Source organism: Scleropages formosus, chromosome 5, assembly GCF_900964775.1.
Source record: "Scleropages formosus chromosome 5, fSclFor1.1, whole genome shotgun sequence".
Classification (NCBI taxonomy): domain Eukaryota; kingdom Metazoa; phylum Chordata; class Actinopteri; order Osteoglossiformes; family Osteoglossidae; genus Scleropages; species Scleropages formosus.
The window spans coordinates 348283-374205 of record NC_041810.1 but is presented as its reverse complement, the minus strand read 5'-3'; the positions used below and the strand labels follow the sequence as shown (position 1 = coordinate 374205).

At 39.8% G+C, this 25923-nt stretch overlaps 1 protein-coding gene across 4 annotated transcripts in view; it reads left to right on the top strand.

Moving 5' to 3' along the window:
• itpr2 (inositol 1,4,5-trisphosphate receptor, type 2) overlaps nt 1-25923 on the top strand; it is a 102466-nt gene that overhangs the window by 67147 nt on the left and 9396 nt on the right. For 3 of the 4 annotated variants that reach the window (XM_018765985.2, XM_018765984.2, XM_018765981.2), the window contains 10 exons: nt 633-743; nt 937-1129; nt 1657-1782; nt 6690-6865; nt 6969-7133; nt 7654-7837; nt 10995-11081; nt 12594-12724; nt 20123-20288; nt 21256-21416. In XM_018765985.2, the coding sequence (XP_018621501.1) occupies nt 633-743; nt 937-1129; nt 1657-1782; nt 6690-6865; nt 6969-7133; nt 7654-7837; nt 10995-11081; nt 12594-12724; nt 20123-20288; nt 21256-21416 (1500 nt within the window). The remainder of the gene's footprint in view (nt 1-632; nt 744-936; nt 1130-1656; nt 1783-6689; nt 6866-6968; nt 7134-7653; nt 7838-10994; nt 11082-12593; nt 12725-20122; nt 20289-21255; nt 21417-25923) is intronic. The other variant, XM_018765982.2, reaches the window with a different exon arrangement.

The window sequence follows — 25923 nt, the reverse complement described above, 5'->3', positions numbered from 1 at the left end:
ACTATTGACATTTCTTACCAATTCAGTTTTTCTTGGCATAGCCACTCCAACAGGAAGTTTAGATCGAACAGTGTGGGCATCGGAAAACGAAGCATTGCATGTTAATGGATTTTTGCAGTACATATAAACCAATTTTGCATTACCGAAGTTACTATGGTATTGTGTATGGAGTGGATGGTAACTGAGTTTAATCAGAAGGAAAGTTAGGTTTTTCCTTTTTTTCATCAATTTTCCATGTTAACTATGAAACTGTGTGAAGCTGTTATACCAGCATGGACCAAGAATCATGAGAAATGTCTTCAGCACCTTATTGCTGAATTCAGGCTGGTCTCGAGGCAAAAGTGGCTGTCACCCATTACTAGATAGGTGTGCCTAACAAAGTGACTGGTAAGTGTTCATCCTGGTGAAAGGCATACTAACATCAAAGCCTCTACATGTTACCGTGTTGTGGAATGTATGACACCAATTAAGTATGAGGACCATAGTTGCAATACATGAGGATTGATTAATCTGATGAGGAGTCACACTGAATGAGCTATAAAAGACTCTACTGGATGCTCTTGTTCTCAGTGTCTTAGAAGTGCTCATGCCCTGTGGGTTTACTCTTTTTAATCCCTGTTTGTATTCCCCAGCTGGCCAGGCACAATAAGGTGCTGCAGCAAAGCCTAAAGCCAGGACAGGACCCCGATGGTGATGGCGATGAAGCACTCATCTACTATGCTAACCACACCGCCCAAATCGAGGTAGGCTCAATCCACTTTGATTGCTTTGTACCGGGCAGTAATTAAAGTTAATAACCTTCATACTACCCACTGTTCACATGCTAGAGGTTCATAAACAGGGCCAGGCTTTCTTATTTGTATATTTTGTGGTTAAAATTTATTATGTGTACAGTAATTTGTGCGTCCACATGGACAATCTGCCTTTGTCACACAGATTGTCCGTCACGACCGAACTATGGAGCAGATTGTGTTTCCGGTGCCCAACATATGTGAGTACCTGACGGAGGAGTCGAAAGCACGTGTCTTCAACACCACTGAGAGGGATGACCAGGGCAGCAAGGTCAATGACTTCTTTCAGCAGTTTGAAGACCTCTACAATGAGATGCGGTGGCAGAAGAAAATCCGAAGTAAGGAGCCAGTCAGAAGCCAGAGATCCTTTGTGAACTGCTTTTGTGGCAATAAAATGATTTTAGCATCATATTTGCTGGAAAATTAGTGGTTCTACGGAATGATAATTGGTTCTTCCTCATTGTTCACAAATCTTTAGAGCATTTATTGGGTTGAATCCTTGATGTTAATGGAATTTGTTTTGAATTTGAGTCGAATCCTTTACCTGTCCTGAAAATTATTATATTATTTAAATAATTTTCAATTTTAATTATTTAATTATTTTAAAACGTATTGGCCAATATTTATTAAATGATAATGACCTATTTACTATATTGCTCTTTGGGTTATGTCCTGTAATTTCTGTTTCATATAAATATTATCGTATCCCAGTTCATGTGAGTCAAAGATAAGTTTTTTGGAAACATTTTATATGAACTCTAACAGTACGTGTACTCTGTAGCTGGATGTTTTTAGTCAGTTTTTACACGTAATACACAAGTTTATAGTTGTTTGCCCCTGAATGAGACCCAATATCTCTCTGCAGACAACCCTGCCCTATTCTGGTTCTCCAGACATATCTCCCTCTGGGGCAGCATCTCCTTCAACCTGGCTGTCCTTGTCAACATCACCGTTGCCCTCTTCTATCCCTTTGGAGATGACGAGGATGAAGGTGAGCTCTGCTCTGCTATCAAGCCCTATGCTGTACATACATTATTGTACTTATTCTTTTGCTGACACATGACAGATTTGATAATTTTGTGTTTTTTTTTTTTTTTTCATGAAAATCACAGAATCACAGCAGCATACAGGTAGGATATGTAGGGTCACAGCAACTCAATCAAAAGGTTACATTATGTTATGGAAATAATCATGTAGCACTGTCTAATAACTTCAGAGGTGGTGTCAAGACATTCCAGAAATCATTAGAATTGTAATGGAAATGAAAGTTTTTCAAGTGGGAGAAGTGTACACGCTTGAGTCATCCAGATATTTAGAGGGAATGTCTGGTGTAGACGCCAGCATTAAAATACATTTCCTTTTTATGTAAGAGTGGCCAGCCTGCATACCAGATCATCATCAAATAGAAATTTGGGTTGTGAATTAACAGGAAAATAGGCTGAAACAAATCAAATTTTTGTTTAAGGTTCTTTAAATAGTTGTGTCAACCCAATCCTGCATCTTACCACATCTTTCATCTCGTCACATTTTCAGAATAAATTCACCAAAGTACCCCGAGATGCATTCCTCTAAAACATGTAAATTTTTGGGTTTCTACACCAGCAGTAGTGAAAGCTCCAAAATCTAATTACAGGGTTCCGTCATGTAGTGAAAGCTCCTTTTACAGTAATTCAGAGTTATGACTTAAGGAAGGTGCTGAAAGTTGAGAAGGCAAAGTTAAAAGTAGACTTGAAGTAATAAAATACGTGGAATTCCCTTGAAATGCAATATCAATGCAGGGTTTCAGAAGCATTTGGTGAATGTGAAGGTACACCCTGGATGGACACTAGTTCGTTGCCAGTCCATCGCAATCAGAAACACTCATTCACACTACTGACAGTTCAGTGTCACCAATTCTCCTGAAACATGTTCACTGTACACAAACACGTTCAAACCCATAGTACAATAGCTAAGAAGCAGAACAGAATAAAACCAAAATAAAACAGGAGCATAAAAATAATACAAACGTATAAATATTGAGAGGGAAAGGGGATAAAAGGAGCACATAAATGTGTTGTGTATGAACAGTTTTGTATATGCTTATTCAATGCAAGTCTTAAACTTGGATTTAAAAGTGTCCAGAACACTTCTGATCTTCTAGATGTAGTTTTCAATTAGATTTTCCCTGTGTTGAAAAGGATAGTCAGGAATTTTGCATGTTTTGTGGGGAGGAAAAAATGGGAGAACCTTTTGGGACTTGAATATATAATTTCTCCAATTGGAAACAAAGGTAATGAAGAGTTCCTTTTATGAGAGCTCACTTTACAAGCAGATCTTCAGGGATGAATTATGCTCATTGTGTGAGAGAAGCCTATATTTCATTATTTATCCAATGGACGACCTTTTTTTTGTTTTGAAATTGTGTGTTACAAATAGCTCATTACCATGACATTAACATGACTTTCCTATAATTTTTTCGAGCCCAATTTTGGGGGGGAAATTTAATTTTGTTGACTATTCAGGGGATATTGAGATACAGGAGAGCTTGATTAAAAATGAATTTTTTTACAATACTTGACATCACGTATGTAGTTAGAACAATGAGACACCAAGTGCTTTTGACTGTCTCTCTTAGCATGGAACTGTGTGTCACGTAATGAATTTTGTTTGTGAAACTAAATATATATTTCAGATAAAGTGCTGGCTTGTCTAAACAGTAGTCAGCTGTGATATACTGCTGTCAGTATCTGGGGGGATGGGGAGGGGCCGAAGAGGAAGTGAGACATGCAGCTCTTCTTCCTCTGTTGTCTTTCTCAGGACTCTCCTTTCCTGTTGTCGGCAGGTGTATTTCACATGTATGTCATGTGACAGATACTTGGAGAAGCCATGCATTATACATGGTACACTCAGCTAGCCTTCTCGCCTTCTGGTATACCCGTCGTTTTTCATAGCCTTTGTGGTTTCTGTTTCTAAAAAGAGCATGGGGGTGGAAGTTACATGGTTTCAAAAATAAATGAGAAACTATGTTTGATATGTGTCGGTGAGCTGTAATGATTGCTGGTTGATACATTAAATGGGGCAGCTGGTAGTGGTTACATTTACATTTATTCACTTAGCAGACATTTTTCTCCAAAGCGACTTACAATGGATGTTATGTAGTGTTACCAGCCCACACACTGAATCTGACAGAGTTCTTGTCTAGTGAAATTAAGACTCTATTCACCAAGGTGACTTACACTGCTAGATACACTTCTTACACTGGGTCACTCATCCATACATCAGTGAAACACACTCTCTCTATGTCACTCACACACTATGGGGGAACCTGAACAGCATGTCTTTGGACTGTGGGAGGAAACGGGAGCACCCGGAGGAACCCCACGCAGACACGGGGAGAACATGCAAACTCCACACAGACTGAGCGGCACTATTCGCTGTGCCATCATGCTGCCGTAGTTAGTGCTGCTGCCTTTTGGATCGATCTGCTGCCTTAAGTTTGATCCCCACCTCCACCTGTTGTAGTATGCTTGAGCAAAGTACTTACCCTAAATTGTTCCAGTAAAATTACTCAGCTGTCTAAATGGGTAAGTAATTGTTACCTTAACATTGTAAGTTGCATTGGAGAAAAGCATCAGCTTAATGAATGACTCAAAATACACACACACACACACACACACACACACACACACAGTCTGAAACTGCTTGTCCTGAGCGGGTCATGGTGAACCGGAGCCTAACCCAGCAATACAGGGCGTAAGGCCAGAGGGGGAGGGGACACACCCAGGACGGGATGCTAGTCTGTTGCAAGGCACCCCGAGCAGGACTCGAACCCCAGCCCTGCCAGAGAGCAGGACCCAGCCAAACCCGCTTGCACCACTGCACCCCCCAGACTCAAAATACTTACAGATATTTTTTGGCAATGCCACAAATCCCCAGAAAACATGCACTCTTACCCTCTTGGAAATAGTTTTTATTTTTTACCCAAAGGACTGAAGGGACCACAGTATTAACTCTTTCCCTTGCTAATCTGTTTTTCAAATTTAAAGCATAAACCACAGTCACATAGCGCCAAGGTTTAGGTGATGCGATTTTTAACGTTAAAATTGTACTGTTCTAATATTTTGTAAAAGCTGAATGATCTGGAAGCATATTAATGTAAAATTATGCTGATTTGAAAGCTGGCACGGGCTGGTTTTAAAGTATATTATTATGGCACATTTCTTTCAATATCAGCATCCACCAGCATTTCTCTAAATAAACTAGTTCTCCTACTGATATTTTGTGCTCCAAAATTCTTGGATCTGTCCTCAGTAGGCAGCAAATGTGTGAAAATTTCTGCAATAAATCTGACTTCTGTTTTTCCCTCTCATTTTCATTCCTCAGCAAGTCCCCCATTTAAGAGATGTGCTAGGCATATATCCAGTGAAGTTTCTCTTGTTTTTGTGATTCCATATTTGTACTGAGTGTCCTATTCACTATGCAAGAACTTTGTGTACCAGACAGATCTCACAGTTTCGAACACTTTTCCACCGCAACCCGTCCGCAGGTCAGCATCACAATGTTCGTCCAACGGCGGTGCATGCTCGGCTTTACAACACGATATTGCGGTACCTTCCTCAACCGCTATCACCCCCTCCCAGGCCTCCCTCACCGCACCGCAGTACATCTGTGGGGTGTGTTTTTCTTGAACAGGTTTATTTCTGAAGCACAGAGGTCTTGTTGTTGTTAAGCTGGCAGAGCCAGTCAGGGCTTGGCATTTGGCAAGCATATTCATTTTACACTGTACACTCACCCTTTTGCTGCATGAAACAGTCAAATTAATCATTAGTTAAAAACTATCTGGTCTGCAACATCATGCTTTTATAGAACAGGAGAATGCTTAACTCGGTACATTCTGACATGAACTTGTCAGGTGATATTGACCTCATGCTGTCCTCAGTAACTTTATGCTAACACTGAATTAACTTATTGCATGTCTGAAACCAATGTTTTCCTGCAGGCCACATGTTCAGCTGTGGTGTAACAGCTCCCGGTGTTGATAAAGCATGTGCTTGTCTTCCATTTGGCATCACTCTTGCTGTGTAATGCTGATGTTGTTTTCATCCATGGAATACAACTTTTCACCTTAAATTTATATTGCATGAAAATATATGCTTGTCTGCAGCTTTATTTCACAATGACACATTTGTCAAATAGCATGTCATGGAAGCTTCAAATCAATAAGAAATTGTTCATATTCAGATTTCTGTTCACCTTTCACTTTTCATACACAAAGCAATTGCGCTGCTTCTGCCTTTTTCTTTTTTTTAAGCCACTTTCACTTGCTGGAAATAAATTTATCATCATCTTCGCTCCATAAACCTGGTTCATTTGAATTTCCTGCACTCCCCCATAATGTACTGCATATGGAAAAACTGTGCATACAGGTTGAATGCACTGTGCACACACACACGCGCACACACACACACACTGCTTTTTTGTGGTCACTTATTAGACATTTCTGTCTCTGTTGGTTTTTCCTGTTACTATAAAGGACAAACAAACAAAGGCCTACCTGCTATGGGACAGGATGTATAGTTGTCCCCTTCTTCTGGTGCTGCTGTCGAACTTTGACCTCTTAGACAGTAGTTGTTTGTGGAGCTGGCTGTGCACTTTAGTGTGGGTTTCATTTTGATTTTCTTCTTTTTCCAGCTAACTCAAATGGACTGTTTCAGTTTGAGCCAGGAGTCTGTGTGTTTCCATTTCATTTTCTTCTTCTGGTTCAGTTCTGCTTGTTTTAAGTTGTCCAATCACTCCCAAGGCTAGAGGTATCCCAGTATTGCTGCAGTTACCGTAGTTACCAGGCAGCCACCACAGGGACACACTCCCTCAGCATGCTGGTGATTTAACGGACATGGCATGGCCTTCTGCCCTCCCTAGGTGTCCTGCCTCCCGTGGTGTCACTGCTGCTGTGGGTGGCTATGATTGTGTGCACCGCCATGCTCTTCATCCTGCCCAAGCCAGGTGGTATTCGACCCTTTCTGGTGGCAGTCATCCTCAGGTCCATTTACTCGCTGGGCTTAGGGCCCACTCTACTGCTACTGGGTGCAGCCAATGTAAGTCCTTGCTGTTATATTTTCAGTGTTTTGGGTCTCTCCATGGTCTTTCATAGGTTTTCTCAACCAGTGCCTAAACACATGTTTTCTTTCTTTCTTCCAGCTGTTGAATAAGGTCGTGTTTTTGGTGAGCTTTGTGGGGAACCGTGGGACATTCACCCGAGGCTACAAAGCTGTAATCATGGACATGGCCTTCTTGTACCATGTGGTCTACATCATTGTCTGCATGCTGGGCCTGTTTGCACACGAGTTCTTTTACAGCTTGCTGGTAGGAGCAATTGATTCTCCACAGAACTGCGTAGCACTGTTTTACCAGCTTTATTTTGCCAGTTAATTTATGTTGCCTTAGGGAAAAGTATTCATATTTCCATTTGTAAATTCTGAGTAAAGTTCTTTTCTAAAATCACTTACCTGCACTGAAGTGTAGTTTGTGGTGTATTATTTTGAGAAAATAAAAATATGGCTAGCTACAACAAAATTTTTCTCTTAAACGACTAACGCATCTGCTTGTAAAATAATGTTTAAAAAGTGTGGATTTAGATAGTTTGAATCAAATGAGTTTCAGGGCTGTGATGCTGGATTAACAGCGGAAGAAAATTTTTACTTGCATCAACAGCTGTAGTGGAACCGCAAACCTCTGCCCACCTTCAATTAAGGTCTTTGCAAGGCTGTTCTGCACAGACTTGCAGAAGGGTGGTGACCAAGGCTGCATGTGCAAGCCTGTCTGTTGAAACTGTGTGATCACTGGAGCAGGAGACACTGACGTTGGGTTTCTTCCTCACTCTCAGCTGTTTGATCTGGTGAACCGTGAGGAGACCCTTCTGAACGTCATCAAGAGCGTGACACGGAATGGCCGTTCCATCATCCTTACAGCCGTGCTGGCCCTCATTCTTGTGTACCTCTTCTCCATTGTTGGCTTCCTCTTCCTCAGGGATGATTTCCGCATGGAGGTGGACCGCCTCTTGGACACAGGTCAGTCTCATTCAGGCACAAAAAGGACTTTCACCATATTGTTCCAATAGCATGATTTGGCTTGCAGGGCACTATGAGAATCATGTTTTCGTTTGTTTCATGACAAGGCTTTGGTCTTCAGAAAATGGATTTTACTTAGGATGAACCAAAGGTAGTTGTAATAAGAGGCAAAAGATATATTTATTCTTGCGACTAACAGCACAGGTTTTCTAGAACTCTTACCAGTACAGAGGTAGCTCCCTTGTGCCTGTCTGTATTTATTTTGTTGAAAAGTACCTTTTGATAAATTGCTCTTTCACACAGTACTGGAGGCCCTTGGGATTCATTTCTAATTAGATGTTTTTGTTATTTTTGAAGAAAATGAATAGACACTCTTCTTCCTCTGTTTTCTTCACCTCAGTTTAAATAATCAATGTAATTTCTCCAAAAATAATCTGTGGCCTCCTGGCCATTATCTAGTTTATATTACATTATGAGGTCAAGCTGGAATGGCCATAATATGGATTTTCATCTACCAGTTTCACGTGTCACACACATAGTCCACATGGCTTATTTATGTAACAGAGTGGGTGTTTTAATATATTTTCTGTGCCCCTGCTCTTAGCGGCTCTTAGCACCCTCGGGGTTCTCGTATTTAATCTGCCGAGACTGTGAAACTGATTCCCTACTGCTACAAGCTGATCCAGTGCACTTCTCTGCCAGCGTGTTGGGCATGTGGCAGCAGCAGCATGGCAGCAAAGGACCGCCTGCTGGCACATGTGCACCTGTTGCATAACCCAGCAGAGCTGGGATTGGTTGTGTAGGGGAGGGAGGAGTCAGTGTGGCCCACCTCTTCAGAGGGAGGCTGTGAGGACCATAATAATTACCAAAAGCTGGTTTACCACATCTTTGCGGATCCCATTGAGGCCCTTCCTCCTGCCCCCTGCCGAGATGGCTAATGGGATCTGAAGCAATAAAGATTACTGTAGCAGCAGTGCTATGTTTGGTACTTTATGGGTAGTTTTTACAGATTACTTTGGTGCCATCACAATAGCATGTGCATCTTTCCTGCAGAGAGTTTGACTTGATCTTTGCCCTGCAGAGTAGTAGCACAGAGGTCAGAGTAGTCAGTGTTTCCGTAAGTGGGCTCGTGTGGAATAAACTCAGACCTCATAGCAGGGTTTTGTACAATGAAACACTGGAACAACATCTTACAGAAATATGTATATTTTCATGCAAGAGGCTTTTTCAGTACAAATATTCTTCATTAGAAATATTTGAATTTTTGTTATGTTTGCATTTTATTTCAGTAACATACTGTATATTTTATTCTGTACCACAGCTTGTGTCACACATTGAAATTCACAAGTCGTGTCTCAAACCCAAAAGGTTTCTGTTCCTCAGTGGCATCAGTCTGGCTGTTTTCTGGCTAAATCAGTTGTATTAACCTGTACATTATGATAAAAATGAGCACTTGTGTACAAGTAGGGTTGGAATGGTGGTTTTTGGACTTGGTTTTAATACAGGCACTGGACAGAGACAGACATTCCTTTGTTTTACCAGTCACATTTACATTTATTCATTTATCAGACACTTTTGTCCAAAGCAATGTACATCTCAGCAAAAATACAATTTGTGCATTATATCAAGAGAAAGAGACATAGCTATGAACATGTGACACTTAAATTAACCTAGTTCGTTACCTTCTGCTTGATGCGCATTTCGACCATAATAAAACAAACTACCGTACACACTTCCTACTTCCTTTCTGTCACACAGATAATCTCGACCACTGACAAGCATTGATTAAGGTGTATATAACATACAGTTGTCACATGCATTAGTTTCTATGGTAAAAGTTTTATAAAATTTTTAGAATTTTTTTTAATAAAATTATTTTTATAAGAGGGGTGGCATGGTGGCGCAGCGGGTTTGGCCTGTGCCTGCTCTCTGGTGGATCTGAGGTTTGAGTCCCGCTTGGGGTCCTTGCGACGGACTGGTTCCCATCCTTGGTGTGTCCCCTCCCCCTCCAGCCTTACGCCCTGTGTTGCTGGATTAGACTCTGGCTCACCGCTCGAGACGAAAGTGGTTTCAGTCTGTGTGTGTGTTTTTTTTTTTTTTTTTTTTTTTTTTTTTTGTAAAAGTGACATCTGTTTATGATAAATCATCACCAAAAGAGATTTCAGTACATACTTTAATAATTAGTTAACAATATAGTTTCCCTTCATGAATTGCTCTACAATGCTTTATGGGCTATTATTATTATTATATTTATTATATATTTATTATTATATTATTAATAATAATAATTATTGCTCTCTCAGGTAATAAGAAGAGAGATGCTGACCAAACACACGCCCACGCTGTAATTGCCAAAATGACCGCCTGGTGTGCTGCAGTGTTCTCAGACACATCAAAAAAGACTCTGCATTGCAGAATTCATTGAACTATTGTATCATTGTCAACTGGAATATTACATTTACTGTCATAACATCTAATAATTGTTGTTGCTAATGGTATGTTAAGTGGTTCTTGAAATGCCTGTTAGTACAGTTTGGTTTTGTGGTCCCCTGATATCTTGAAACACTTCTCAGACATGTATATCTGCTTTACAAGAACAAAGCAATGTAAACACACGTGTGCGCACACACACAGACTTTACTGATACTGCAAGGCTACAGCAGCATACACACAGTGATAGAAGACACTGGAAAAACACAGAAATAAAAAGTGCACGGATAGATGGAAATAAGAAAAGGATGGTACAGACAGCTGAGTACCACACTGACAGCAGTGGTTTTTCATGCTCGCTCTTCGCTTTGCTTCATTACAGCTCTGAATTCCTGATGGGAACCTGCTTCTGCTCCCTAAGCACTCAAGCGAATTAGACAGATTTGCATGTAGAACACCTCTGTTAGTTAAGAATATACACCAAAAAAGTGCTGTCAGTGAGAATGAACAAATGTAATATGTATTTTCATAAGTTTTCTCATTTTTACTGAACTACGGCAGAGTTATGTGCTCTGTTATGTGTAATCATTTTTCTACTGTTTGTCTTCTATCATCATCTACCTTGTCCAGCTCAGAGAATGTTTCTTCGGGGATTAACTTGTATTCATTCATTAATGCTTGGCTGTACTTGTAGTTACATGGCTAAAGTAATGTCTTTTTGCTAAAGGAAACCACGGAATGGTGTCAGAGGCTCACGGTTCAAGAACATGTCTCAGAGAGAACTGCACCAGCTTTTTCCCTCCGTCTGTCACAGGTGAGGCTGCCTTTGAAATGGGATTTACCCAGGTTGTACCAGCAGTACTCAAAATGAATACCCCTGCTCTAGATAGATAAATGGGTAGATAGGTGACTGGAGGATGGATGGATGGAGGGACAGACTGATACCTAGACTTGTTATCGGCAGTGGTGTGGATGACATAACCATCGCCTCCATCAGACAGAGCACTTGTAAGGAGGTAGTGTTAGTGTAAAAGAAGCCCGAGACAGGCTTACCCTGATATGGAAATATCAAGGAAAGATTAAGTGTTTTAAAGATACATTCACATGTGTTGGAAAAATGTGTAGTTGAATGATTGTCAAGCCATTTGAGTTTTTCAAGTACACAGATATTGTGCCAGTTTATTCAGTACTAGCTGCCAAGTTGAGACAGGAATTCTGAATGGCCCAGTTGTTCTGAGAAAGTACATCCTTAATGGAATAGAATTGATGCAGAAAAGTTTAAACAGTTTCTGAAACCCAAGAAAGAGTGAAAAGCAGGTGCATGGTAATTTAAAGGCGATCCCCATGTCAAAGTGCACTACTGGACTTTAGGATCACCTTCCGGCATACTGGCGGTCATCCTTCCTCATGATGTATACGTGAAACGTGGAGGTGACTCAGCTGCACAAACGAAGCTCTTTATATAACTGAACCAATTGCGCTGAGGTGGTCATGTCAGCTGCTGATTCATTCATTCACTCTGGCATTTTGCTTGCCCCTGACATGGACATGTCCCTCATCTGTTTCTTGAGCAGATTCATTGTGCCATTTCCTTTCAGGTCAGTAGTGTGTGTCTGTATGTATACAGTATGTATCTGTATATCTGTCTATTAATATTTATGTTAAATATGTGACAGATACATAGCCTTTAGTCAGTTAATTGACTAAAATTTTATGTTGTGTTTTCTGATTGTTACTTTTATGAATAGAAAAAACTGTTGGATCTTTGCCTTGAATTTCTATAACATACCATACACACAAAGCATGATGTTAAAACCATAAATCAATAATTAGTTAATCAGTGACTGACTAATGAATCGGATTTAATTTTTAAGTTTGTGTTGTTCTTATTACTTGACAAAAATTATCAACAGTGCTATTTAGCTGTTAAACATGTATTTACTCATTTCCTCCAAAGCAATTTACAGTTTGAAGCTTTTTACAATTATTAACCATTTTAAAGTTGGGTAGTTTTTTTTTTTTTTTTTTTTTTACTGGAGTAACTTTAGGGTAAGTACCTTGCTAAAGGGCACTACAGCAGTAGGTAGGGAACTACCTACCATTGGATCTTAAAACAGCTGCTGTAACCACTACACTATGAGCAGTCCCATTGGTTTAATTCTCCAAGTGTTTTTTTTTTTTTTCTTCAAAGTAAAAAAACAAAGGAAGCAGTTTACTGTTGCAAGTTTTAGCTGGCGGGAACAGTGTAAAATAATTGTGACTGCGAAAGTGTAAAATTGCAACAAAGCAGCTCTTTTCAGTGTTGATTTTAGATTTATCCTTTCAGCAGGAGGAAAGGACGATGACAGCACGGAGAAAGTGTGCGAGACCCTGTTGATGTGCATTGTTACCGTGCTGAACCAGGGGCTGCGGAATGGAGGGGGTGTGGGAGATGTGCTCAGGAAGCCCTCCAAAGATGTGAGTCATGTTGTCTGCTTGCCATCGGCTCTTATGGCCCTGCACCTCTTTCATGGACTAATAAATGTATAGTTATTTGATGTTATGGGCAACAATTATGTATACACTGCCACCTGCAAAAGAAACGATTCAATTTTGGTACCTTATAAATTTATTAAGGTTGCAAAAAATTTCTTTCAGTGTTTGTGTTCTGTTGTGTGTTTCTAAATTATATCAAGGCTCCTGTCACACTTAGCTAATTCCTGTCACATGGACAGCCTCAACAAATCATAACCCTCAATTAAGGGAAATCTAATATTCCAACTGAAATATATTCAGTACTACTGTTATTAATAATTTAGCTAGTGCTTTGCTTCAGAGTGACATACAGTGTTAAGTGACTTAACCATATTTAGAGCAATGATGGGAGAGTGCAGTTCAGTCTTACCAAAATACTTAACTTTTTGGTATGGATGTGTTTTAGAGGGAAAGTCGGCTTCAGCATAAGCAGTAAATGTTAATTATGATTATTATGGCTGGTAGTGTTCTAGTTAGACCTGCTGTGCATCACTTCAATTTCACCTCCTCCTGTAGTGCCCTTGATCAAGGAATTTACCCTGACTTGCACCAGTAAGAAAAAAAATTGTCTGATGGATAAATGTGTAAATTGCTGTGAATAGCTTAGTATTGCAAGTCAATTAGGAAAGATACATCAGCTAAATAAATTTTTACAGAGCACTAAAGGATGAAAAGATATAATAGTAACAGATTTACATAATAGCAGAATTAAAGCAAGCCTTAAGATAAAAGATGACCTGTACATTTAGTGAGTATAAAAGAACCATACTCTCCAGTAAAGTTATAAAGTAAGCTAGCTGGCAAGGGAGGAAAGGAAAACAAAAAACTCCTATCCAAAAGGCAAGGGAGAAAAATAAACAGCTGGAGGTCCAAGTGCCAGTCCCTGTCCGCTCCTGCTGGGGAAGAAAGAAGGAAAAACTGTAAATGAATAATATGTTTAAATGTAATATAAAAGTAATTATTAAGGTTCCTGTTTTTAGAATATATACTGCAGATGTTCATTTTTTGAAATAGGTGTTGTGAAGTTAACATGAAATTCTGTGGGTGTATTGTGAAAGTTAGACTGGTGAAAGGCACATGATAACTTGTGACCAGTGATAGTTAAGCAGGCAACATTTTCAGTATTATGTCTACATAGATTACGTGCTTGTCGATTACGCTTGAAGATCAAAGCATTACGACTTGTGAAACAAGTGGGTGACTTTCTAACAGGCCACTCCTTTGCTGAGGGAAATTGTTGATGTGTGAGTTTACAGTTTCTCTTTCGACCAATCTAGGCCATGGCTGTCTCCTAATGTGTCACAGACGCATGTCTCCCCAGAGCTCTGTCACCTGAAACTGCTTCAGCACAGCAGTCTGTCTGCACCATCTCTCCTGACAACTGGGTGTGACCGCAGGGAGCTGAAAGACATTTTCAAGTTGGATATCTATTTTAAAAGTGTAGTTAATATCTGAAAGGGCAGATATGCCCTGTACATTTTTAATTCTTATAGAAAAAGAGGACCTAAAATAATTCATCCATGCATATATTATCAAAAACATTTGTCTTATGCACGGCCATGGTGTTTCAGAGCCCATCCTGGAAACATAACATGTGAGGCATGGTACTCTCTGGACGGATCGTTAGTCCATCACAAGGCAGATGAACACACACACACAGAGAGCAGAAAATTTTGTCACCAGTTCAATTGAAACACACATCTTTGGACTGTTGGAGGAAGAAAGCACCTGGAAGGAACATATGTTACCACATGGAGAAAATGCAGTCTCTACAAGGACTGAGCTGAATTCGAACCTGTGCCTAAACAGCCTAAAAACCTCCAACATATTTATTAACATCCTAAGGATTCATTTTAACTAGTTAATAATAGTAATGTTATTGTCATTTTTATTTGTTGAGGAAGTGTTCATCTCTGCAAATATTGCTATGGACCACCATCTACTACCATCATAAGTAGTTTTGTGGTCTTTCCTTGAGATTTTTGTTAGATGTTAGAAGATGCCATGTAGATGAGGCTGGTGCAGCAGTCTGGACTCTAAGTCAGTTACACTGGCCACCAGCTGTAAATCACTGGTCAGTTATCCACTGTCTAGTCTAATGTGAAAGGCAGAGGTTTTTGTGGTGTGTTTTTATTGTAGGGAACTTGTCGGTATAAAGAGAGATGCTTATAAATGCTTGGTTGCTTTCACAGTGTAGGTTCCTTAAAACTGAGTCAGCAGTGGATATGAAACAAGAATGTTTGCCTTTTGATTTGTTCTTAGTTGGCTGTTCCTTCCAAAGATGTGAAATATGTTTCTGTGTGTCTTAAAATGTTATTTATATTTAAACATGTTTAATTTAACATGTTTTTGTTTTGTGGTTTGCAGCTGTGGCTAGTAAATCACTGCCTAATGAAATCAATAATGAAATACACTCTTTCTCTGATGTCCAAACATTTGCTATTCAGATTTACACTTATCTGTACAACAAATTTTGATACCATATTAGTTTATCCATCTCAAAAGTTTTGGTTAGAGCTGAGACTCCAAATGAGAAATTGTGCCGAGATGCTCAGTTTCATACTGATTTTCAGGACAGTTTTGTATCCACTCTTGTGTTTTCACTGCTACTGCCACATGTTTTTTACCTTGCCTGTGACTATGGGTCCAAAAGAAGATTGAAAAACTCATGGGATGTTTGGGGAGAAAAATAAGTTGCTTGTCATGTGGAAGTAAAGTTTGAGATGCTAAAGTGCACTGGATGTGCTAAAAGACGAGACATATGAAGACAACACAGTGAACTCTATTGGTGTATTAAGAGAATAAATTACAGGAAGAGCTCAAAATGAGCTTGCTCTTTGTAAGTTCACAGAAGTAATATGTGGGAGACAAGGGAGGCGTGACTAATAAAGTGATAAGAAAAATGAAATAATGTAGTAACTATGTTATTTTCTATGCTGTCATTCCACATAACATTTTACTTACTTTTATGGCAAGTGAGTGCAGGAGGAAACTGCTCCTGAATAAAACACACTGAGGTGTCTCACAGAGTAACACAAGCAAGAGGGAGTGTTTTTACACAGCAAGCATAGTGATGAACTCACACACAGGTGTTTCTCAGCTCCCAGGCCATGCTGTACGTGGCAGTGGCAGGAAGCTGCTTTCCTGGTACACTGTGACGCGCTCCGGTCTCACCCTGAGAATCCCCTTAACACTGCAGCTTTAATTTTAATTGAGCTTGAACTAAAAATGTTAAGTATTTTTTAAAATATAGTAGCTTTAGACTTTTGCCGAACCTAACCTGTAAATAAATAGGGAGATCTGTGTATTATTAACCTTTTAATTGTGTAGGTAATAAAGAAAACTGAAAGTGGCCAGAAGCAGATGATTATTTATTTTAGCTTTGATGTTTTTGTAGAATCTGTCTATCAAATAAAATGAATAGCATCTGCATTATTGAGCTTTTATTAGTTGTTATATAGTGGTAAACATGACTTTTGACTTATGAATGGACTTCTGCTTCCAGTTGCATTTATTATTCATTTAGCAGATGCTTTTCTCCAAGTGACTTAGTGGTAATCTTCTTACAATTATTTACCCATTTATACAGCTGTGCAGTTTCACTGGAGCAATTTTTAGGGTAAGTACCTTCCTCAAGGGTACTACAGATGGAGGGGGGAATCAAACCTGCAACATTTGGGTCCAAAGGCAGCACTTCTATGGCTGTGAGACTGAGTCTGAAAGCCTTGGGTGTGGGAGAGTTTAAGAGGTGGGGCCAGTTTGCAGTGGGATGATCTGTGTCATTGTGAGGTGTTGTGCATCAGTGGGAGGCTCGCTGCTGAACCAGCTGGGGAGGTCAAATACTCCCCAGGTGCCACAGTTCTGAAAGCCTGCCTTGTCCTCATTTGAGGGGCCCAGTGGTTTAAAAAAAGCTGCAGTGTGAGATATATTCATCCTGCCGCTGTCGACGCCGAACCAGGCCTTGTCCTCAGATGCCCCCTGTACCCCACTGGTGCGTCCTGTGAGCAGGATTTGTGTAAAAATACTTCTCAGTAAAGGACAGAGTTCGTGGTGTTATGCCCTCAGGCTTGCTTATTGAGGACATCCCAGTCTCTGAACTGCACCTGATTATTTAATAAACTGTCGGTACATTTCCAGAAATATAAATTAAATATTCAGAAATAAGTAAATATGGCTTCCTCCTTGCCACTCTGCCGTACAACCCAGATTGATGGAGCACCTGGCAGTTCACTGACTTAGTTTCTCCCATCTCAGCTGTAACATGCTGCAAATACTTCAGGTTGTTCTTGGCCTCTTGACTGGTGCTGACCAATTTTCTTCTTGTCCCACTGCTATGTTTTGGGGGACAGCTTGTTCCTTGAAGATTCTGGGTAATTTTATGTATTCTCAGTTCGTGATAAGTGACCTGACATTTCTCCTTGGCATTCTGAGTGCCATTGAAATGTTTTTATGTCCCTCACTTGACTTGTATTTGTCAACAGCTTCACCCCTCAGATCCTGAGGAAGCTCTTGTCTATATATTATTTTGTGTATAGGGATCAAGGTGATGTAACACAGACAGGTTTATTTTACCTTACAATGATAGGTGAATTCAGCTTAAACATACAGGTGGCCTCCTCTCAGCAGGAGATTCCAATTCTAATGGCAACAGGTTGGTAGTAAATGTTAAAGTGAATACTTTTCGAAGCTGCAATTTTCAGTTACGTATTTTTGTTTTCTTTCATGTAAAAAGTGATTATGGCTCATCTGAACATTAAGTTTAGTAACCACACAAAAAAACTCAATTCAAATCTGTTATGTAGAAAATTGTGCTAGCAGTCTGGGGGAATTAGTACTTTTTACCCCCACGGTGTATGTATTTGTCAAAAGTGTGTATGTGTGTATAAATGTTATGCACAAAAGTTGTAATTTTTTTCAGAATAGTTGTATAATATAGTCATTAGAGAGGTACCTACAGCTATTGCCATTTCATATAAACTCTTGCATGCAGTGAACTTGCAATTAAAAAAAGGACATTGTCATCAATTATGTCTGGAAATTTTTTCTGTGAAGGGTGCAGTTAATTTTTTACACAGCTAATAAATTTTTGCTTGATATGTAATTTGTTGCTGTACTCGGAGTACTTGGAGTCCCAGCACTTGGGGGTTCTTTCTAAAGGCCACTGTTCTCTCTCTCCCTGGCCAAACAAGAACTTAATTATACCTCCATAGCAGCACTCCCGCTTAAAACAAAAAGATGTCTTTTCAGGATAAGGTTCATGTCCCCAAACACAAGTTCTTTTGATTTTGCGTAGGAAGCATTTTCAGAGTTGCTGTTATTTGTTTTACTACTTCTTTATACTTAAACCAAACCTTTTTTTTCCTTTATGAATATTAATGCTTTGTGGATTTTTCATTTGTGCACTGGTGTTTTTAGACATACAGGCAGTCCCCAAATCACGAACGAGTTCCGTGTCCTCAGTCTGTCTTTAAGTTGGATTTTGACATAAGTCAGAACAGTTAGGTATGGTGAGTATCCAATGTCAGTCTGGCAACTGTTTGTCTTACTACGTCTTTTAACTTTCAGTTCAAAAGAACATTAAAGAAACACTTCCGGATACACAAAACATTTACATTTACTTATTTAGCAGATGCTTTCCTCTGAAGTGACTTCCTATGAACTCTATGTAGTGTTATCACCCCACACACCTTATTCACCCAGGTGCCTTACACTGCTAGATACACTACTTACAATGGGTCACTCCTCCACACATCAGTGGAACACACTCTCTCTGTCACTCATGTTCTGTGCAGCAACCTGAACAGCATGTCTTTGGACTGTGGGAGGAAACCCACACAGACATGGGGAGAACATGCAAACTCCACACAGACTTAGCAGGGATCGAACCCATGTCCTCTCGCACCACCCAGGCGCTGTGAGACAACAGTGCTATTCACTGTGCCGCAACATCTTTAATATAACAGTACAGTAAAAATAATACAGTGTAATGATGTAATGATAATATAATCAGATGTACAGTATGTCACTTTGGAGAAAAACATCTGCTTAATGAATAAATGTAATAATGTAACTACAGTATTTATAATAGAGACAGAAAAAGATGATAAATGATAGTACTGTCATGATGAACAGAGGACATGGAGGAGGCTGGACCCAAGTGCAGGATCGTTTATTCACAATCAAAGGACTAGACGTGATCCTGTGTTTGGGGATGGGTGAATGGGTGGTTGGTCGATTGGCAAACTGAACAGGCGAGGATCCAAAACCGTGGTCAAGGAACAAGGCAGGCAGTTGTCATCAAAGAGATGTGGAACAGAACTGGGCAACAATGAGGGACAGGACTTGAAGAGCAGAACCAGGGAGGTTTGAGAATGTTGGGGGGGGGGGGGTGTCTGGAGTGAGATTCCGCAACTGGGAAGTAGTGTCTTTTGTAGCCGAGTGCTCTCTCTCTCACATGGGGGGGTGAGTGTGTCTGTGCGTGCATGCCCAAAACATTAAAGAAACTTTTTGATATTTGGTTTTCCAATGATGGCTCTCTATCACTTCTAATGTTGGCGTTCACCTTTCGCTTTATTATTTCCACTTTAATTTCAGTCATGATTGTTTTCCTTTTCTTGGATGCATCACCATCATTTGCATTATATTTATGCTTTGGTGTCATGGTTAGGAGGTTAAAAATAAAGAAAATTAAAGCCAAATACATTAATACATGAGACACTGTTAACGGGCTAACTACCTCAGGCTCACGTGCCCCACCCACGAGCTGACAAACCGCTGTAGACACGCAATGTTTTGATACTCTTTGCAAAGTAGCACCTCTTCCATATCCGTTTATTATTACGAATCATTGAATATATAGTAACTCAAATTTTTTATACAATATATAATTCCGTCAGTAAGGGGTAGTTCATAAGTACGGGTGGTACATATATCGGATGGTCATAACTTAGGGACTGTCTGTATTACTTGCATTGTGTTCGAAATAGCTTTTTAAGCTGTGGGTCTGCAGGTGGCATAGTGTTTAGAACCTTGCAACATAAAGGCTGCTGGTTTCAATGCTGCTTCATGCTGTAGTACTCTTTACTACTTAGCTTGTATTGATACAGTAAGAATAGCCCTTTGTATGAATGGGTATATCATGGGAAAGTTAATTATCTAACATTGTATGTCACTTTGGACAGAAAAATTTATACGTGTATGAATTTATTTCATTGTGCATAAACACCCTTATTGCTGTTCTAAGTATTTTAAGCTGAAACATTTGTCTCAATGGCTGCCATGTGTGTCACTGGTGAACCTGGTGTCTCCCTTCATTACATTGAGTGCTCACTACATCCACAGGAGCCCCTGTTTGCGGCCCGCGTGGTGTACGACCTTCTGTTCTTCTTCATCGTCATCATCATCGTGCTGAATCTGATTTTTGGCGTGATCATTGACACATTTGCTGACCTCAGGAGTGAGAAACAGAGGAAGGAAGAGATCTTGAAGACCACCTGCTTCATCTGTGGTGGGTTGTAGCATGTGATGTTGGGTCAGGCTGACCTCTGACCTGAAAGGGGATTTGGAGCTTCTGCCACAAAGCTGTCTGATAGCTAGCCACATAATCCTTGCTGATATTGTCTGAATTATTTTGGAAATGGAATAGGTTCATGTCGTCTTGCGCTTCCAGCGTAAGAGATACTGCAAATACACGGCACATATGTTTTCGTATACATGTATATTCTGATCAAGTGATATCATGTTTAATCTTTCTTACTGAAAACTGTGGTGTTGCTGATGTCCCATATCATGTCCCAAATGGGTTTAGTTCAAAACTGTCCTAGGGTGGTCCCTCCCTTCTGGGAAGTGATAGAGCGCCATCAGGACTCAAACATAAAGACACAAACTCAGATCTTTCCCCTCAGTCGGTGTCCCTTATGAACCTCTGAGGTGTACATCATAATCCCTATCCACATTTGAATGGACATTAACAATCTGTTGATTGATCCAACTTCTAAACCTAACAGAATACAGTAGCAACTTTGCATCAGAATTATAGTATGTATCTTAAAGTCATGCATTAGTGTCACCAATTAGACCTGTTTATATTTAGCTACTCTTTCTACTTGTATGCCTATATTGTTTAAATATGGTCATTCACATCCCTCTACTGGTACTGTTTGTATACTTTTAACTATTTTTATATTATTATTATATATATATATTTTAATGCTTACTCTGTTAACGTTGTTCTGCATGTTAAATGTGTGTGAATGAAGATCCCTCATGCCTAATTCTTGTATGTGCGCGTTCTTGGCTAATAGTGTTACCTGAAACGCAGCGTGTTTAAAACACAATCTACAAGGATTTCTTGACCATACATTTTTTTTTACTGTTGCGAATGTTCCAGTCATGTTCCCAGTACGACTGGTCCTTGTGAATGATGTTCTTATTGTGTTTGGACATTCCCATCTGTGTGACTTGTGTCCTTGCAGGACTGGAGAGAGACAAGTTTGACAACAAGACGGTGTCCTTCGAAGAGCACATTACATCTGAGCACAACATGTGGCACTACCTGTACTTCCTTGTCCTGGTGCGGGTGAAGGATCCTACCGAATATACGGGGCCAGAGAGCTACGTGGCACAAATGATTAAGGTGTGTTTGTGTGTCTGTTTTAAACGTACAGTATCTCTTTAGCGTTTAGAGTCATAGCAGTTCTTCCAGCTTGAGCAACTCTCAGAAGTTCTACCAACAGCCCTGCACCTGATGGCGAGAAGGATATTGTGTGGAGAATAAGTATAAATAGATAAAACTGTTTCACATCATTAAAAATGTTCACAGCCAACAAAGAGCAGACAAAGATTATATATAGAACATATTTAGACCGAGTTGAGGACATTTTTAAGAGTCCTCTGCTGTCGGTAGGGAGAAATCATGAAATTTAGAGCTACAGCAAAATGTTCTTCTGCAGTTTTCAAATTTTTTCTTCTTCTTCTTCCTGCACACAATACAGTCAGTGCATCCAAAAGAGAAAAAATACTCAATTTATGTTTTAAATGTCACATTTAAGGTTTGCTTACACAACAGAAGATGATCCTTAGTGCAAAAGTCAAGTGCTTGATGTTGCGAATTTCTTTATGTGCTGTTCTTAGTACCATCTTCATGTGCTTGACAAATGGAGCTATTGGTGTCTCTTTGCAAATTGGGTATGTAATATAGGGGAAGTGTACAAAATTAATTACTAGTTGGATTTTACATGGTCACATGAATCAATGGCCATCAGTTGAATATTAACAATGTTTCATTGTTACAAAGAATTATTTGCTGTTATATTGAATTTTCATGCACACGTTAATATTTATTTATTTTTTAACAAACAAGTAACAGGAAAAGAAGTAAGGCTCTGGGCTCGACAGCAGCTTTTAGCTCTTCTAGATTTTAATATTCCACATATGAAGCAAGGGGCACAGGGAACCCAAATAGGTTCTACAAGCTTACCCTCATTCAAAGTACAAGCCAGTTTTGACCTTTGACCACAATTCTTTGGGCCTGTTTCCTCTGTAAATTTCTTCTTGCAATGCCTTCTCTTGCAGAAAGTTTCACTGGGGCACTGCTGAAATCTGAGAGTATATCAAGTCCGAAGTGCTGACACGCTACTCCTTTTAGACTCTTTAAGGTGTTTTTCACACATTCGTAGCTTTTTCAGAAATTCCCGTTCCCTTCAGAGCAGCAAAGGGCAACTTGTGCAAGGACCGTAATATGTGTGGTTTGGGGTTACTGGTGTACACTTCCAGAGTGGGAACTTCCCCACATGCACATTTGAGTACTGTAGGAAAAACCTCAATTCCTTGTCACACTTTGTGAGCCCAGCTCAGGTTTCTCTGTTTGTGACAATCATTTATTACACTGTGTTACAGTAATTACATTATACTCTTGATATCAGTCATGCAGTTTTAAAAATATTTATCCTTGCCCTTTCTTTGTGCCAAGCAGGGAATTGTTTTTCCTCTTACTTTCGTGGTAAGACTTTCTGAATGGGTGTTACTGTTTAAATTGTAGAGTCATTTGTTTTAAGCCTTGTATGAGTTTAACTTATGAAATTTGTTGACACTTCATAAAAGTAATATTTTCTCTGCAGGCAATGTACAGTACTATAATTTCATTCAGATATTAGTGAATGTAGTTAACTGCTGTTGGTCATGAAAATCTTGATGTTTGTCAAAGCAGAGATTTTCCAGATGAGTTATTTCTTTATTGTGCAGTCTTACCAATGACTTATGCTTCCTTAGAAATGCTTCTAGCCCTGTTTTGAATGTCTTCAGGCTTAAACAATTTCTTAAATACACAATGGTAGTTTTTCTTTTTTTTTTTTCTTTTCTTTAAATAACACATTACTTCATTTAATTTAATAATACATGTAATTCCTGTCCAGGGTGTCTCCCCTCCCCCTTTGACCTTGCGCCCAGTGTTGCCGGGTAGACTCTGATTTGTCGCGACCCCGCTTGGGGGCAACAGTTGCAGCAAATGCAAAATTAATGTAATTACGATGTATTGCTTAAAAGAAATAAATTTGTTGTTTTAAATATGCTTTTAGTCTAGATGGCTAGTTCCACTGACCTCTGTGTGATTTTGTGCTCAAAAGAAAATACGGCGATATAAATTCGCAAACAGTAGTAACAGCTACGCAGACCTGGGAGAGAGGACTCTGCTGATTTCATACCTATAGCCAATGTGTTTATAATGGGAGACAGAGTTGCATAAGCATCTGTCAGCTTTTTGTTTGACTCTACAAATATAGATACGCAGAGCACATCAGCAAGTAATCTCTAAGATGATAGCTGACAAACTGAGTTGAGACTGAAGAGAAGTTTTTATAGGCCTGTGCATCCATGTTAATGGCTAATATTGAGAAAGGGATGTTCTTCTGATTGGCTGTTAAATTTTTTGTGATTTCATGAAACTTTATTGAAATCTATGACGTGAACTCTAAGAGACTGTGTGGATTATTTTGAAAGGCATGGCTGCATGTTCTCCTTAAACTGTGTTTTTTGGCATTATCTTTTATTTATTTTCCTTATAAGCAGTTTACAGTGAACAAACTATATAATTCGGCAACCCCATTCCCTATCCTATCCCACCTGGGGCTAATAAAGTACAATCTTAAAGTAAGAAAAGAAAAAGTTATATACATACCTATGCATCTACACACACACACACACACTGTAGTACATGCTTGCTCTCCCTACACAGTGTTGATTGAGTTTGTGTTGAAAGCAGCACAAGCGTAGAAATCTGTTATGTTTTGGCATATGTTTCTCGGCCCTGGTTACATGTACCTACCCTTTCTAATACTGTAGCGCATAAGTGGGTTAATTAACTCGTAGCTCATTAATCCTGTTTAAAGTTTGAGTGATAAACCCAAATGCAAAGTAAGTTTAGGAGAATTTCAATGCATAGAACTAAATCTGCCAGTTTCATTGTCACATGCCATATTCTTTTTAGTGAATGCACTGAGGCCACACTGAAGTTGTTCTTACATCTTTCAGAGAGTGATAAAAATGGTTCTTGTTGTTCCTTTATAGTGAACTACATGTTTGTAGTTTACTGTACTGTTAGCACTGTTAGTGTTTACTGTACAGGTGGTTATTGTGTATATTTGTTGTTTGTATACTTGCAACTTATGCTCCACAGCTGCGGAGAATGCACCAAAGATTTTCACCACCTGTAGACTTGTGGTTATGGTGAAGTGACAAAGTGATTTGATTTGCATTTGATTTAAGTCAATTTGTTGTCGTGTTTCTTCGGTCAAAAGCATGACATGATTGAGGATGTTTGAGCATCTGTTTATGATCTGCATTTATGACACACGAGTGCTTGTGTGTGAAGCACTCCTCAGCACATCTAGCTGTTATTGCCATTAGAACGGCAGTGGGGAGGAGGTGTGTTTAGTGAGCATTATGGAAAAAGCCAAAGCACGTCGTTCGTGTGTGTCCAAACAGATGGTGTAAGGGCCTTATGTAAGAGGTGTAATTAAGAGGAAGGCCTCTTCCTGTTGCTGCCTAGAGCAGTGTGACCCCAGGAGGCTGTCTGTGTGTTGTGTAAGGGGCGTGACTGCTGAGTCACTGCAACCCGTCACGGTACGGGAGGGGGGCTTTGTTCCCGCAAGCCCACCTAGAGCCGGTGTGCGCACTTTAATTATCCCAAGAAGCCAGGCTCCAACGAGAGACTCTCATGGCACCGGCTGTCGCTGCCACGTTATGTAACCTCTTTCAAATGGTTGCTAACAGTCCTACCGGCACTCTCTGGGCCCCCAGCACTGCGTACCTCCATGGTGTTTCCATAGCAACGGCACCTTTGAGCCTGCACGCTCAGGCACCGTTCTGGTAAATGCAGTGAGGAATGTGGATAGGGAACTCGTGACCAGGTGCACTGTTGTCCCCGAGTGCAGTGGCTGTCACGCTGCCTCCAGACAAAGCCATAAATCCCTGGCCTAATGATATAAGGGAAATTAAATACCCCAGGTCAAGGTCACAGCCATCACAGGACCAGAACGCTTCCTCCATCCCTAAGGTCACAATTGGACTGTCTATCTGTATCTGTGGTGAATGAGTGTGTGGTCTTTGGGAAACAAAAGGCTACACATGATTTAGTTAAAATCTTCCCTGACCAAAACTTTATGTTAAAGGTACGCTGGTTCCTGAACTTACTGGCACAAATTCGGAATGGAAGTCCAGTCATATCTCCATTTCTTTATAAATCTTAAGTCAACTTTGCCACTAATTCACAATGAGTGAAAATACTAGTATACTAGTAATACAGAGATTCCTGTATCAATTTGTTGGTTAGGTTCTGCAGGAACCTCAGGTAAAGTTTAATAAAGTTTAAAATTTTCAAATTCTCTCACTTAATTTGTCTCAACTTCAAACAGCATTAACATTCATTTTAAATTACAGAAAATTTGTCATTTCCACAGCAGTCAGGCAGTGAATGGTTGACTGATGTATCCTGTAATTTTGAGCAGTGTTCATCAGCTTCTGGCCACTTTCAACATTCTTTATTTTCTACAGTCAAAACTTAAATACTTCAGGCATCTCTTGATTTATTTACAGGTTTGGTTCTGTAAACATCTCAAATAAACCTGTAATATATAAAAAATACTTTT